The sequence below is a fragment of the Prosopis cineraria genome, unplaced genomic scaffold, assembly GCF_029017545.1.
Source record: "Prosopis cineraria cultivar Desert tree isolate PC_DT_omini unplaced genomic scaffold, ASM2901754v1 PC11, whole genome shotgun sequence".
Lineage (NCBI taxonomy): Eukaryota > Viridiplantae > Streptophyta > Magnoliopsida > Fabales > Fabaceae > Prosopis > Prosopis cineraria.
The window spans coordinates 12209438-12225406 of record NW_026555342.1 but is presented as its reverse complement, the minus strand read 5'-3'; the positions used below and the strand labels follow the sequence as shown (position 1 = coordinate 12225406).

The 15969-nt window shown below is 33.9% G+C and overlaps 4 protein-coding genes across 5 annotated transcripts; 1 reads left to right on the top strand and 3 right to left on the bottom strand.

Annotated features, from left to right (window-relative positions):
• Positions 1-1203, top strand: LOC129287245 (mitogen-activated protein kinase kinase kinase 17-like). Its single transcript, XM_054923436.1, is given in 3 exon segments — positions 1-28; positions 31-615; positions 618-1203. Coding segments are annotated over 3 exon segments (936 nt in total). The 3' UTR covers positions 941-1203.
• A 2421-nt stretch (positions 1204-3624) lies between these two features.
• On the bottom strand, positions 3625-6612 carry LOC129286665 (uncharacterized). 2 transcript variants are annotated; one of them, XM_054922645.1, is made up of 3 exons: positions 6399-6610; positions 6077-6293; positions 3625-4306 (listed from the first exon to the last, which is right to left on the bottom strand). In XM_054922645.1, the coding sequence occupies exons 2-3, from the start codon at positions 6228-6230 to the stop codon at positions 3924-3926; spliced, it is 537 nt and encodes a 178-aa protein (XP_054778620.1). In that variant the 5' UTR covers positions 6231-6293; positions 6399-6610; the 3' UTR covers positions 3625-3923. The 2 variants fall into 2 exon arrangements, with proteins under 2 accessions (XP_054778620.1, XP_054778619.1); XM_054922644.1 differs by having other exon boundaries at positions 6077-6612.
• A 3661-nt stretch (positions 6613-10273) lies between these two features.
• LOC129286109 (probable F-box protein At4g22030) lies at positions 10274-11566 on the bottom strand. The gene has a single exon (XM_054922133.1). It carries the CDS (start codon positions 11564-11566, stop codon positions 10274-10276), a length of 1293 nt encoding a protein of 430 aa, XP_054778108.1.
• Positions 11567-12773: 1207 nt separating this feature from the next.
• LOC129286735 (peroxisomal membrane protein PMP22) lies at positions 12774-15670 on the bottom strand. Its single transcript, XM_054922741.1, has 7 exons — positions 15470-15670; positions 15197-15295; positions 14497-14598; positions 14120-14195; positions 13748-13818; positions 13247-13332; positions 12774-13134 (listed from the first exon to the last, which is right to left on the bottom strand). The coding sequence occupies exons 1-7, from the start codon at positions 15539-15541 to the stop codon at positions 13083-13085; spliced, it is 558 nt and encodes a 185-aa protein (XP_054778716.1). The 5' UTR covers positions 15542-15670; the 3' UTR covers positions 12774-13082.
• Between the last annotated feature and the right edge of the window lie 299 nt (positions 15671-15969).

Below are 15969 nucleotides of genomic sequence, written 5' to 3'. Positions count from 1 at the left end.
ATGGAGTGGACTAGGGGGCACACCATCGGTCGGGGTCCACCGCCACCGTGTCGGTTGCTGAGGTTCGTGGGTCTGGTCGGATTTTCGCTGTCAAGTCAGTGGAGCTCCATCGCTCCGAATTCATCAGGAGAGAACAGAGTATTCTCTCCGCATTAGACTGTCCTCATATTGTAGCCTACGAAGGTTGCGGCATCACATTTGAAAATGGTGAGTTGATGTATAACTTGTTCATGGAGTATGCGCCTTATGGGTCAATCGCCGACGAAATTCGCGAGCGTAATGGTGGGTTTGATGAGCTTCTGGCTGGACGCTATGCTCGTCAGATTCTGCTTGGGTTGAACTATTTGCATTCCAATGGGATCGTGCATTGTGATTTAAAAGGTCAAAATGTTCTGCTCACCGATGAAGGGGCTAAAATTGCAGACCTGGGCTGTGCCAGGAGAGTTGCGGCGGCGCAGGATTATTATGGTGGAGTAATTGCCGGCACCCCGGCGTTCATGGCGCCGGAGGTGGCGCGCGGGGAGAAGCAGGGGTTCCCTGCCGATGTGTGGGCTCTTGGATGTACTGTGCTGGAGATGTTCACCGGAAAAGCACCGTGGCATGACATTTCCGACCCGTGAGTGTTCTCTATCGAGTCGGGTTCTCCGGCGGGGTGCCGGAGATTTCAGATTTATTGTCGGAGCAAGGGAAGGATTTTGTCACCAGGTGTTTGAAAACAGATCCGAACGAGAGGTGGACTGCAGGCGAGCTTCTCAAGCATGAGTTCGTTCAGGATTCAAGCAGTGTCTCGGAGAAATTTGATGATTCTAGTTCAAATTCTCCAACTAGTGTGTTGTTGGATCGATGCTTTTGGGACTCGTTGGAAGAGTTGCACACAACCCGAACCCGAACCCGAACCCGACCTCGACCTATGAGCACGACTGTCTGGGGATCCTCCTAGTCCCAGAAGTAGAATTCGTAGGTTATCTTGCTCTATGCCCAATTGGGAATGTGATGACAAGTGGATCACAGTTAGAGACAGCAGCATTAGGGAGTCGGTGAGATTCTTCAATGGCCTAGAATCTAATGAAGAAACAGAGAGTCGTGGATTAGACAGTGCAAATTACATCGGAGAGGACAATCATTTCCTTGTTACTTGTGAACCCAGAACAGTCAGTACAGTTGGATTGAGCGAATGTTGTCATATTAATTACGTTTGCAGCACCGGAGAGATTCTTTATTCGTTGTTCACAATCACAATGTATAATGAATATGGCTCCCAATGGAAATATTTTGCATGACTTGCTTTCCGTTTCTCATCCTGCTTTTGGAAGCATGGCTTTATTTTGCCGTCTCTAAATCAGAAATCTGCTCCGCTGAGAAAATAACCATTCTCGATGCTTTTGGGACTCGTTGGAAGAGTTTTGCACACAACCCGAACCCGAACCCGAACCCGACCTCGACCTATGAGCACGACTGTTCTGGGATCCTCCTAGTCCCAGAAGTAGAATTCGTAGGTTATCTTGCTCTATGCCCAATTGGGAATGTGATGACAAGTGGATCACAGTTAGAGACAGCAGCATTAGGGAGTCGGTGAGATTCTTCAATGGCCTAGAATCTAATGAAGAAACAGAGAGTCGTGGATTAGACAGTGCAAATTACATCGGAGAGGACAATCATTTCCTTGTTACTTGTGAACCCAGAACAGTCAGTACAGTTGGATTGAGCGAATGTTGTCATATTAATTACGTTTGCAGCACCGGAGATTCTTTATTCGGTTGTTCACAATCACAATGTATAATGAATATGGCTCCCAATGGAAATATTTTGCATGACTTGCTTTCCGTTTCTCATCCTGCTTTTGGAAGCATGGCTTTATTTTGCCGTCTCTAAATCAGAAATCTGCTCCGCTGAGAAAATAACCATTCTTTTAAATTTTCATGCAACTGAAAGTAAAAATTCATTTCCCCTCATTCAACGAATCTCCTAGATATTGCAAAAGGAATGAAGAAATCGCTGACACTAGAGCTTTTGTTCTTCTGATAACGATAAATGTAGATAAGCTAAACACATTAGATGTTCTAATGCTCCTTTTCAAATTAGTTGAGAGTGTTTTTTTTTTTTTTAATACAAAGACCACGACAAACTGTATAAAAGACTAAAGGCCCGTTTGAATATATAACTTTTAACTTTTGAGATGTATTTTTATACTTTTTGAATGTAGAATATTATTTAAAAATTTTATAATTGAGTAAACTGACTTTTTGAATGTACATTGAAAAAGTTATTGAAAGTGAATTTGAGAACTTAACTTTTAAAACTTTTCAAATTGACTTTTTGGTGTTGAACTTTTAAATTTATTATACTGCCCTTATTTTCTTACAGTACTTATTGTGTGCTCTGTTTTATTAGAATTTGAATTTAATGCAATAGCCACAAGGCTAAATATATTATATAGAGAGGCAATTTTGTAAACCTTCTGTATATGAAAAAGAAAAAAAAGTTTTTAGTCCTATTTATAGGGCATGCTATTCAATATTAATGATTGTTGAATTATTTATTATATTTTTTTCAATATTAGACTTTACATTTTTTATTCTTATTATTTAACATATTAAATTTTATGTTATTTTGAATTTTTTTCACATTTTTAATATATTATATTTGTATAACAAAAATTATAAATTATCACAAATTAATATCTTTTTGATCATTATTTATTTAAAAGTGCATTTTAAAAGTACAAATTATCATTAATCTAAACAACTTTCAATTTAATAAACTAATTTTTGAAAAAACATATCAAAACACAAATTTCGTTATAACAACTGACCTTTACTAAACTGATTTTCGCCAAATGGACTTTCATCAAATGAATTTTTAACAAACTAAAAACCAAATACACACTAAGTCTTAGTCATATCTAAAGCCATAAGGCTTTTACAATCATTCAGTGGTTATTTAAGATCATAATATTAAAGTTCACCAAATAATATCTACGAGCCAAGAAATTAGCGCAAACTATTTGCTTCTCTATAGACGTAATCAAATGGGACTATCCAATCTCTCATGGTGAAGTCTCTTTTTGATTGTGTCAAATAAAGGATGATCTCTAAAATAGCTGTGATTAATGAGGGACAACGCCTCCATTGAGTCTAAGTAGACATTAACATTGTTAAATTTTTCACTCCAACAAAGGTTAAAGCCTTCATAGATTCCCATGAATTCTACAGCTGTGTTAGGAGAATAGTCGAAAAATTTGTGAAAGCTTTCATCCAAGGTCAAAGTCTAATATTGGTTACCTTCTTTTTATCTGGAGTGGTAAGCATATTAATGATTCATAAATTGGTTGGATTCATATTATACTGAATAATAATTGTGGAATTTTGTGTTATGTCTGTATTGACAACTTGTATTAAAACATAGTCTTGTTCAACGTTTATTTTTTAAAAAATATATAGTTCAAATGATTTGGACCAAGATTGCCTTTAAGAATAGGTAAATAGGCTTGATTTAAATGCAAGCCCATTGTTCAAAATGTTAAGTCTAGGCTTAAGTCAACCCACCAAGTTGGACCAAGTATAATCACAAGTCAGCCTAGCTCATGCACCTCAGGCTTCTATGCACAATTTGTCAAGTCTTAGGTAAAACAAATTCGCTATATTTCACCAAATAAAAGCTGGGAAAAGAAATAATCTATAGAAGCAAACAAATAAAAATAAAAATAAAAATAAAAATTCAGCACTGTGCATGGAAATAAGATTGATCACACTTCGTTAGAACAAAATTTATGCAGCTTCACTCTGTTTCAGCAATGAAGTCTAAATTGAAGTCAAAGCAAAAACTTTTTTCCCTTGAAGAACATGCTGGGAAAGATTGATAACCTCTTGTTAGCATGGTGCCATGGTATTCCAGAAAAGTGCACATGAAAATGTGGTCTTTGTTTATATGTTCTTCTTGCCACCAGAGTGTGACAATCTCCGGTCAGATGAATGAAGTTCATTGCGGAGGTTCTGGTTTTCTTCAAGCAAGCGATCATACTCCAGAAGGAACCCCTCGGATTGTTTCCTCAGAGCAACTGCATTGGCTTCTGCAACTTTTACATCTTTTGTTTTCGATACAAGTTCAAATTCCAATCGTTTAAGTTCTGCTCTCAACTTGCCTGGTTCTTCTTCCAAGGCTTTCATTTCTTCTGGACTTCCAATTATTCCATCTTCGGGCCCCCGTATTTGTTTCTTAATAGCCTCCATGGTCTTTCTTCGCATTCGAAGTTCTCGTATGTAGTGGTGTAGTCTGTCAATCATGAATACAAGAAAAATGACAATACCTGAAAATGATTGGCCAAAACCAAACAATCAAATTACTAACAAGAATGAATGTCTTCAAATGTATCAGAACATTAGGTAAACTACAGTTCCGACAGCTCAAAATGTTCTTGTCTAGATTGGACTGGAATTGAACATATGGCCATTCATTAATGTGATTTAAAGTTTGAACGGTTGTTCTTGGTAATTCAATTGAATGATGTTGTTGGCATGACATTGAAAGCACATTTAGCATAATAAGTTGATTTTTATGGCATCAGAATATGAAAGAAATGATCTTCCCTGCTGAAATGCTGAGATTCCTCACGGAATGCAAGGAAGAGAATCATATATAATTAAGAAAGACATGAAAGAAAACAAGAACAAGAAGCAAGGCCCTCTATGAAGAAATGGAGATTCCTGACTCTACAAAGTCAAGCCCCATGATAGAATTGCCATTGTGTGTCCTCTTTCTTATGAAACTATGTACTATGTAGTTTTCCTGTTCACCAAAGAAATGCAGGAATGAAACCATCATTTCCACATATCAAATATGACTGAGGGAAATTTGCATTTAACACAACGCAATTTTCACACTGCGCTCGAAAGAGCTACTAGAAGCAGGAATTATCTGGGGAAATGCAATTTATGCACTTGAAAGTTTCTTGAGAAGAAGGTATAACTGCTAATCAAATAATTCTGGTTCATGTCAAACATACAAACATTGTTGGAGCTTGGAAGCAGTTACATAGTAGTGAGGAAAGGACAATAGAAATATTAAGGCCATCAGCAGTAAAGAAATTAGAAAACAAAAGATTAAACTGGTGGAAAGAAAATGGAAAAACCAATAAAAAGTAACTACAACAAGAATAACCCGTGAAACCAGTAACTTGTTCCTAAGAATAAACTAACTGTCACATAGAGTTGGAATCTAGATCAGACAGAGAAGCAAGGGAAACTTTTCCCAAACACAATACCTATACACTACATGCAGGGAAAACAGGAAACAAGGCAAACTTCATTAATATGGTCATTATTACAGACGAATCATGCACATAAGCTAACCCATTCTCTCCCCTAAAATTGATGTATATCTGAGAACTCAAGATGAAGACATGAGAAAAACAATGAAGCATGCACAGGGATATTCTTATCTATGTGACTGCACAGCCTTTGAAAAAGCAATCAATATATCAAAAACTTATGTCCATGCAGTTAAGTAACTATAGGTCCTATGCCCTTTACAAACAGGGCATTTGAAAACCGTTGAGGGCTGGCTTTTTTTCCTTTGCTGGATATCACCCCCTCACTTCCTCTTTCTCCAAAAGATACCGCAAGAACTGCAACATTTTTCCTAATCTCACATTTTCCATTTTATTCAGAAGCTTGCATAGCTCCTGTTACACCAGCACTTCGCTCTATTTAAGTTAAGAAACTAAGAAATCACCAACAAACAGCAACGCATTCTAGACCGAACTATAGAATCTAGACACGAATTCTGGAAGGACAAAGAAGGACAAACCATTCAATTGCCGATTACAACCATAGCGTACATTAGCTGCAGTTAGATCTCAATGCATAAAGTTACATTCATTATATTAAGCAAATGAAACCTTGTTCTAAGTTTGAATCGGATTCAACTATCAAGCCGCGATCTCACTCAACGCCATCCTTTTCCATCTTTGACCCCGCAAAGATCCTTAATCGATTTTACCCGGAGGAAAAATCATTGAAAACAATTCCATTCAATTATTAAAGCAAAATTTTACTCGATAAAGTGAAAGGAGGAATACCCATTAGAGTAGCTTCAAGAAGGCGCTGGGCCATAAGAACCTGATCAGTAGGATTTGCGGCTCCATTTTCGATCTCACGCTTCCGAATCTTCATCATGCTGTATACATTAGAAAGCAAAACGACGATAATTGTTCCCGCGACGGACTTCACCATCAAGGGTCCTCGGCCGCGCTTCAGCCGATCCAAGCCCAAGATCACCAGCTTCCTTAAAGGGGTCTTAAATAGCAGTACCATTATCAGTGCCATCTCCAAGAATATCACTAAGAACAATAAATTAATCATCTTTCTTAGCAGTGAAGTTCAGAGACTTAAGATCTTTACTATTTGATTGAGTTCTATTGATGGTTGACAATTTGGAGTCAACGAGCGAAAATGCTGGATCCAATTTGAAGATTTAGGTCACACTGTCATAGAGCTCAAATCAAATCAAGAGTACTGATTCAGAAGGAGACAGCAGAAATATGAGTTGGCAGGATGGTGGCTGAGAGCTGAAGAATTCTGGAGTAAGCTTACAGAATGGGCTTCCACTTATGGTCATCCGCTTCAAAATTTGCATTTTTTTTCTAAAGTCCTCCAACTTTCTTGTTACTTGGGTAAGGTCTAAGAACTCAAGTATCTTTGGTGTTCCTCCTGAGTTCTCTTCCCCATTTTTGTTTTTGACTAAGGTTAACATGTAATTTGAATTTTAAATTATAGATTTAAAGATGATTTAAACTCTAAATTTTTAAAAAATATATTATGAATCTTAAATAATTAAAGCTTAAATAATTTTTTTCACTATTAAATTTTAACAAACATATAGTTTTTTAAAAATTTGGACTTACTATATAATTTTTATCAAATTTTATTACTTTCATTTAGTGCAAATTGCACATTAAAATTATGTTTGTTTAAATTTAATGGTGTGAGTGAAATTATTTTAACTTTAATTGTTTAAGGTTCAAAATATATTTTTTAAAAGTTTATGATTTAAATTGTCCCTAAATCTATAATTCTTGATTCAAGTTACATATTAACTCTTTTGTTGCTTCATTTTTATTTTTATTTTTTTTTGAGAGGAAGAAGAATTTCATTTTAATGTCAAGTAAATTTCTTGATATGTTTTTCATTGAATTTTTTGCATTAAAAATTTTGACCTTGTCAATGTATTTTCTATTTCCCCCTATTTTTATATATTATAATATTATTTTAATTATTATCCAGAACATTTATATTTTTATTTTATTAAAGTATAGATATAAAAATTTTATCCTCAAAATTATTTTTATTTTATTCCTTTCTATTTGCTGTGTACCAGAAAAAATAACTCATTTCTATATAAAAAAAAACGAAGAAGAAGGTGCCCCACATATTAATTGTGTGTGAAATTGGAACTTCTTAACACTTTTGAGAAGTGAAGAAAAATTAAATAAATTTTCTATTGGTTGTATATTGTTGAATTTAGGGATTTTGGTGGTGATCAGACTAGCAAAGAAGCATGAAGGAATATGGAGCCATTTTAGTATGAAGCTGGATTTTGTTTTATTGAGAAAACGATATGTGAAATGAAAGAAAAGGGGTTCCTATCATCAAACATGGATTCAAGTGGAAAGTAGCGTGCGGCAATAAAGGAAAAGGAAATATATACTTAGTAGCGCTAGCAAACAAGTTGCCCTAGAATTTATTTCAGTTGAAGTGTGTTATATTAAAAAATTAAATTTGCTTTTCTCCATTATCTTAAAATGGACATAGGGAAAATGTTTCAATATCTGCACCTTGCAAAAATATACATTTTTTTTAAAACGACTTTAAGAAATTCAGGAAGTACAACTTAATTTTTGCAATTAAAAATCTAAAATTTATTAAAATAAATAATATGTTAAGAATAGGGCTTTGTCTCATCTAATTTCTCTGTACCTTCGTTGTTGTTTTGTGTTTGGAATGTTGCTTTGGTGTCTTAAAGTCCTGAACTATTAGGACTAAACTTGATTCATTAGCGGCTCTTTTCAATTTATATTTAAAGGATATATAATGTATTTAAAATGGAAGAAAACCAATATTTTTTTGGGGCATTTGCAGATAAAACACATGTTATGAGATTAAACTGAACAAATTATTCAATTTTTATTGTGTTTTATGTTATGGGTAGTTTCTTATATTTATCAATAATATATCATTGTATATCAATAATAAACCTTTTGTAAATTTTTTTAAAAATTAATCATTTGGTCTTTGTAATTTTAATTTAGTTATAATTTAGTCCCTGAATTTTAATTCTTTATAACTCAATACTAGAAGTTTTGACTCAATTGTAAATTAATTCCTCAACTTTATCTCTTACAATTTAGTCTTTAAAATTTTAATTTTTTAAATATTAACCCCTACATTTTAAAAAATAAAATTATAAAAATTCAAAATATTTTAAAATTTATTACTAATATTTTAAATTATTAAACCCTTTTAATATTTTTAAATATTATAAATATTAAAATTTTAAAATATTTTTAATCTTTATAATTTTATTTTTAAAAATATATGGACCAATATTTAAGAGGTTGAAACTTCAGGGACTAAATTGTAAGATATAAAGTTCAGAGACTGATTTACAATCTAGTCAAAACTTTAAAAATTGTATTATAATAAGTCAAAGTTTAGATATTGAGTTACAATAGGGTCAAAACTATAAGAACCAATGATTAATTTTTGCTAACTTTTTAAATTTTTAATGATAAACTCCTTATATATCAACATGAATTGACTACAGTTCCAAATTTTTAAAAATTTAGTCTATATTTTTTTTGCATAAAATTTTTTTTTAGGAGTGAACTAATTTATCCTTTTTTTTTTTGTTAATACATTTGAAGAAAACCAATATTGACTTCATTCAATTATTATAATTTTGATCTATCATCACACTTTCAATTAAATTATATGGAGGTTGTTCAAAGCACAAAATCATGTCTTGTATTCTAACATTGATGAGGAGTTAATGATAAATCTTTTTATAAATTTTTAAATTTTTAATAATAAATCTCTTATATATCAATATAAATTAGCTACGCTTCCAAATTTTTAAAAAATTATTCTATATTTTTTTGGCACAAATTTTTTTTTTGCCAATGAGTTAATTTATCTTTTTTTTTTTGTAAATTTGAAGAAAACCAATATTGATTTCGTTCAATTATTATAATTTTGATCTATCGTCACGTTTTCAATCTAATTATATGGAGCTTGTTTTCTCTTTTAAGCAAAACATATTATCATGTCTTGTAAACTAACATTGATTAGGAGTTTCTGGGCATAATTTGATCTCATCACATAAACATATCACCCTTTAATCATGCCAGTCTTAGTTTTATCAAGTTATGTAATAATTGATTGTAGATCTAACGTTGTTTATTCTTTTAATTTTAGCTTGGTATTTCACTATTTTGGTTTTTCTTTCCATGTGGATTACAAATTGTCGACCACAAAGAACGTTTGTAGGCTCAATAATGTTTTTAATGGGCTGAGCTCGCCCTTTCTTCTATGGGTCGAGCCCATTCTGAAAGTTGGCTTTTTAGAAAGCTTATCTATATAATTGGTCCAAAAAAAAAATTGAAGCTTATCTATATATTATTTTAAAAAAAGAATAAGAAAAAGAAGGAAAGAAAACTTATCTATATGCCAACAGGGATTAAGTTTAGTGGAGGGGTTAGTCTTTCATAACATGATGATTAATGTTAATCTCTATTAAAAGATATGCCATATTTAGTGTTTTATCATGCTTTAAATGAGATCATCTTCAATTTTAAAGATACATACGAGCAATAAAAAAAAAGACAAAAAACAAAAAGCTTATCTATGATGAATTTATTTTGAAAATTCAACAGCTTGTTCAAAATCCGAAACTCGTCACGCCTAGGTTTTCATCAGGTATTCTGCGAATTTAATTTTATTCATTAAAATTCAAAACTCATTGACTCATGAAGCATATCAGGCAAAGACCAAAGTTCTATTAAAGCAAATTTAAAGCCATACTGTTAAATATACTCCGTGACTCCGTGTTATGTCTATTTTCTTTTGAAATTTCTATCAAAATATTTATTTCATCCCTGATTACAAAATAAATCATCAGAAACTGGTGTGGTGTAATAACAAAATGAAGAACAAAGGCAAAGCTAATATAAATCCTGTAAGTTTATGCACACAATGAATCAATACAAATGAAAATACTCCTAGAATAGCTTGCTGGCAAACTCTTCAACATCACAGTTCTTCTCTCTATCTTGGGATGACAATGCAGCAAAGTGCCTGAGTTCTGATACACTCCTACCTAGCTGTAAAGCAATTTTGATTTCTAACAGATCCCCATTTTCTCTTGTATCAGCTTCTTGCTCCTTTATGTTTTGCTCGATAGTCTCTTCCATGAGTTTCAAAAACCCAGAAGCTCCCCTATACAACTCAAACACCATCCCAACTTGCCCGCCATGCTCTATGGTGTTGACCACACTGGCCAAAACTCCACCTATGACTCCAACCATCACAGGCCAGGACGAATCCACAGAACCTAGAAGGGCAGAACCAAAAGCTGCAATCCCAGTGAATGATGGACCAGAAATTGCCAATGCTTTGTTAAAGTTCAAAGCTTTTTCACTCTTGCTCACACATTCTGCTAGGTCCTTTCTCTTCAGCACTCTCACAACCTCTGTTAATTCTTCTACCAACTTTTCATCCCATCCATTATTTCCTTTTGGTCTTCCACTTAATTTTTTTCTTTCACCCCTTTGCTTCAATTCAGTCCACCACCTTGCTGGTTCAACTTTTCTGGGGAATTTATCAATCATTGAGCCTAATAAAGGAAGTGGGTATGCCTCATCCAATGCCAAGACTTTCTCCATTGCTTCATTCACATCATCTTCATTGGGATCCCCAAGAGAAATCCTTGTTCTGAGTTCCCTAAGAAGCTGCTTGAACAATCTAGCTGCGTTTCTTTGTTCTTCTGCAAGCTGAGATGGCTGGATCTTGTTCATCACCACAAGCATCCCAGTGACTGCAACATAAAGAACTGTAGAGGAAACCTTCAGAGCCAAGAGGGGAGCTTTGCCTGCACTAATGGCTGCAAAAGCAGCCATTGTTGCAGCAGAGAGAGTCATCATATTAATGGATGTCAGGAGGAGATGATTCCAATTGTCACGTTGTGTTCCAACGTTTTTATGCATCTCCACTCTATCTGCAACAATTTCCATAATCAAATGAAGCTTAGCAACCTCCATGGAAACTTGATTGCTCTTGCTGCAGCTGTTGATGGCAGAGTCGTAAAAAGAATCATCTTTTGCATGATTTGTGGCTATGGTAGTAGATGAGATGTAGTTATTGATGTTCAATTCAGCCACCAAACCTTTATTGTGAAGAGGAAGCCTTGGAAGAGAGATCTTCGGCACACTGTTTGTGGCAACAATTGTTCTTGTTCTATGACAGGAGAATGAAGAACAAGAAACTGATATTCCTGAAAAAAGAAGCTTGGCCATATACTATGATGACAACTTTGGTGTGATATTAAGATTCTTGTAACTTTATATCGATGATTTATATAGGAATGCAAGTTGACTTTGAAGTGTTTATAAAATAGAACTGACCGACAGAGATGTGTAAAAACTCAACGAAGCTTGGATCTACTCCATGTTCTCCTTCCTATTCTGACTTTCAAATTTCAACTTTCAACGACTAAATGAGTAATCATCCAAAACTAATAAATAATTTATTTATGAACTAGGAAGAATGACAGATAAGTCCCAATAAAATTAATTAATTTAAATTAAGTCTCAAATACTAAACTTCGAAATTTGCAAATACAACTCTCAATTTTGTAATTTTGTTACTATAAATTTGTAACTTATTTTTTAAATTTTAACATAATTAAAAAATAAATAAATTTATTTTTCTTGTTAAAATTTAAAACACAAGTTGTAAATTCATTATAATGAAGTTGTAAAATTAAGAATTGAAGTTACAAATTTTTGAAATTTAGCACTTGAGACCTAACTTAAATTAATTGATTTTTTTAATATCTCTCTGTCATTTAAACTAACTAGGCTTCAAAGTTCAAAAGAATGATAATCATATTAACCAAGAAGTTTTATTTTATCCTATTTTTCTTTAATGCGTGACTAAAGTGGAAATCAACGAAGTTTTTGTAACATTTTGACAGATTTGATAACGTGTGTTATATATTCAAAAGTTATGTTACAAATTGCTTATCACGTGGGTTCGGTTAAATCTTAAATACCAGTGTAAATTTTCACAGTGTACACATTTTCAAGTGATAAAGTTCTAAAAGTGGTTCATTTTTCTGACCAATTACGTTCATTTAATTCCTCTGGTTGTATTACCAAGCAATTTTCAACTCAAAGTAGTGCCACAGACTTCTCCAATGTTCACACCTCAATCACAACTCAAGTTCGATAAGATATCACTTTTTTTTTTTTTGAAAAAGGAAACTTTAATTACAGGTTTAGATTTTATTGTGTTTTTTAAGTTTCCAAAAGCAGGCAACAGTCAGATTTTGTCGCCAATACATATACTTTTTAATTTTTAATTTTTTTTAGTACTTCAATAGCAATTTGAAAGTCAAATAAGATATTTGGAAACCTAAACATACTCGGTTTCACAAGACAGATAGGAAACAGTGGATTTGCCACGCCATCTACAAAGCAAATAGTTTGACTTTCATAATGGTTTCAGAATTCAAATATGTTTCAGTCTTTTTGAAATACTTCTCCAAGCTTACGGGAGTCGTCTTAAGATATATAATTCCACGCAAATAAAGTTCACAAACTTTTATGTTCCGAGGAAACCAAGCTTATGTCATGCATATAGATAAACTACAGGGTGTGAACGAATCAGAACGCCAACACCAGACTACATTAAAAAGAATAAAAATAAAGTCCTTCCAACATATTGGAAGTTAAGATGTCCCCAATGATTTTAAAGTGAAACAGTAAAGCCTGAACAATGTAACATTTGTGCGCTGTATTCTTGTTTACTTCAGGCTTTGGTCAGCACCAGAGATCGTGCTCTAAGGTTTAAGAATATTCCCCTGAAACAAAATACACATGCAGAATTATTTCAATTTGTCGTTTTACCAAAGAGAATGATGAACAAAGGAAATCAGGGAATTATGAGAAAAAAAGGCTAAAATAACAAGGTACCAGCAGAATGCAACTAAGCTGTGGAAAATGACTCGGAAATGGAGAGGCATGAATTGGTGATTTATCCACCCCACAACAGGCCAGAACTGCAATTCAATTCATTTGAGGTTCCAAAGTCAGGAGCAAAAACGGTGACGTCTTTGAGAAATTGTTGAGTAAATCAGTTTACAAACATTTAAAAATCAAGTTAATCATTAATAAACATGTAAGCATGGGAACACTCTGAAGTGAAACTTATATTTACGACTTGCCATATTTATATGTACGTTCATGATTAAATGAAAACAACTTATGATCAATACAGGGCAGGCCGGTTGATGCAAGAAGCCAATAAAAACTGATTGAAATAGATGGGTCACTGGATCCCAGCTGAAACATCTACGTTGATGAATTATAGCGTTGTTTATTCTTGTTTTCCGCCAATTGGCTTAGTCATAAGATATTTCTCTATCACCACTGAGGAACATGGTGCCACTGTCTGTAATGAGAATAGAACAGTACCGTCCATGCCGTGTACTGCACCGGTGGATAGTCCTTCCTAACTTTAGCCTTCACATGCACCCATGGACGTCCTGCATTTCATTTACCTTTTCATCAGAAACAGAGGTAGCTTGCATGCCTTTCTAGGATAACTAGCCGTCATGATCTTTTAAAATTATTTTTACTTAGGAACTTGATATTTCAGTTTCTTCATTTTTTGAATTAATAAAATGTTGACAATCACGAGTTGACCAGGAAAATCATGAACTGGGTACCCGAAATTTGACCCTCAAGAGGGATTAATTTTTTATTTGACCTCATCTTCCACCTGCTTCTCTGTATCCATGTGTCCAAGATGTAAATACAAAAGTTACGTGTTCTAAATGTACTAACCGTCCACAACATAACCATAATAAATCATGAAAAGCAAATTGTTCCAAGGAGAAGCTGTCAACTGTTCGATCAAAACCTGGGCAAGACAATGTACAGAAAGAGGCGCCGTTAAAAAAGGACACCAATTTTTTTTTTTTTTTGGTTGTCTCTCTGTTAAGTTAGGTGATCAGTTATTAAGGTTTTAATTGACATAGTACATGAAAACCATCTACAATATCTTATTCAATATTTGACTGATTGATGCTGGAATACACGGTAATACGCTTAAATAGGTTTGCTAGTCTCACAGGGGATGCAAGCATGAGATAAGCATATGAATGATCCAATTCAAAGTTTCTCATAAATAACAAAAACATGTGGTTCAGCAGTTTTACTACCTTTTTGGCTACAGTTTTTGAATCTTTCTTCCCTTTGAAAATTTTATCAAGCACTATGTGAAAGTAATGCCCAAATGGTCCAAGATAAGCAGCTCCAAAAATCTGCATGCAATTAAAAAATCATGTTAACGAAGATAAGCACATGCTACCCAACACGGTTGTAGTTGAATTTAACCATTTAAACAAAAGCTAAAGAATGAACAGCTATAATTTTTCTTATAAATTGCTATAGAGTCATTGTTTCGAGGTAAACCACATGGGGATCGGTAAATGTCCATTGTCTACCAATAAAGGATAACTAGTGGGAATCGAATCAAAGCTCCTTGATCAATGCAGTTAGTTCACTCCACCCTTGTTGGCTATGAAAAGGAAAATATTAACTATCTTGGACTCTATTTTATAGCACCGTTTCTAGTTTCACACGTTCTTTTACCTTCATTAGATAGGAAACCGGTGATACTTTCATGCTTATCTGTCCTGGCTCTTCATTTATAAATTAAAATGTAAGCACGAGGCGCACGAATATCTCCCATGGCACAAAATATGTCACATGCATCCTTGATTGGGCATTACTACAAACAGGTTATGTTCATACAGTCCACTTTGTCTTCATTACTTCATTTCCGACCCAATTTATCTTGCCACTTATCAATAATCAAATGCGTCTCGTACAGATGAACAATAGAGATTATAAGCTTACCACTTTAAGAAGAAGCCGTCTAAGTTGAATTTTTTGTATGCCCGTCAGCTTCTGAGACACCAAGTCGCTGATCCCAGACAACACTCCCGCTGTGATTACCTGGTTTGATCCCGAGAAGTAAATTGACATTGATGCACGAAAATTCATAAAATCGAACCCACATGGTATTTCACCATTCGATTTCAAAAGAGAAGGGGGTAGAACTTTCAACCAAACAAAGGGTCAACGGAGATGGAAGCAAAAGCAGGACAATAGAAGGAGAAACGGTGAAACCTTGGTTCGGAGAGGGTGTTGCTGGAGCTGTTTGACATAATTGTTGAGTCCCTTCTTCACTATGGATCCCATCTTCAAGTCGAAGGTTTGACTGGAAGCTCAGCGAGTGATTCAGAGAGAAGCAGCGTACCTATACCAGTCTCTCAGCACCCTTTCTCGCTATCTATGTCACTCCGCACTTGTTTCAAGATATCCCCCAAACACTAAATAAATCGCAAAAACAAACAAACAAACGCACGCTCACTGCTCCTTGCGCTTAGGAGTGGAAATAATCTAGGCTTTAAGTAAATAAGTAAGCTTGTATAGTTGGTCATAAATCTAACTTTAACTTTAAGCCTGTATTTTTTTTTTCACAATTTAAACTTAAACCTACTTAAAACTTGAATTAACTTATAAATCTATTTAAAATTAAGTCTTTTGAAAAGACTTATATATTAATTTTAAATACCTTAAATATATTTTAATCTTTAGAACTATTAAAGTGAATATATATAATTTAA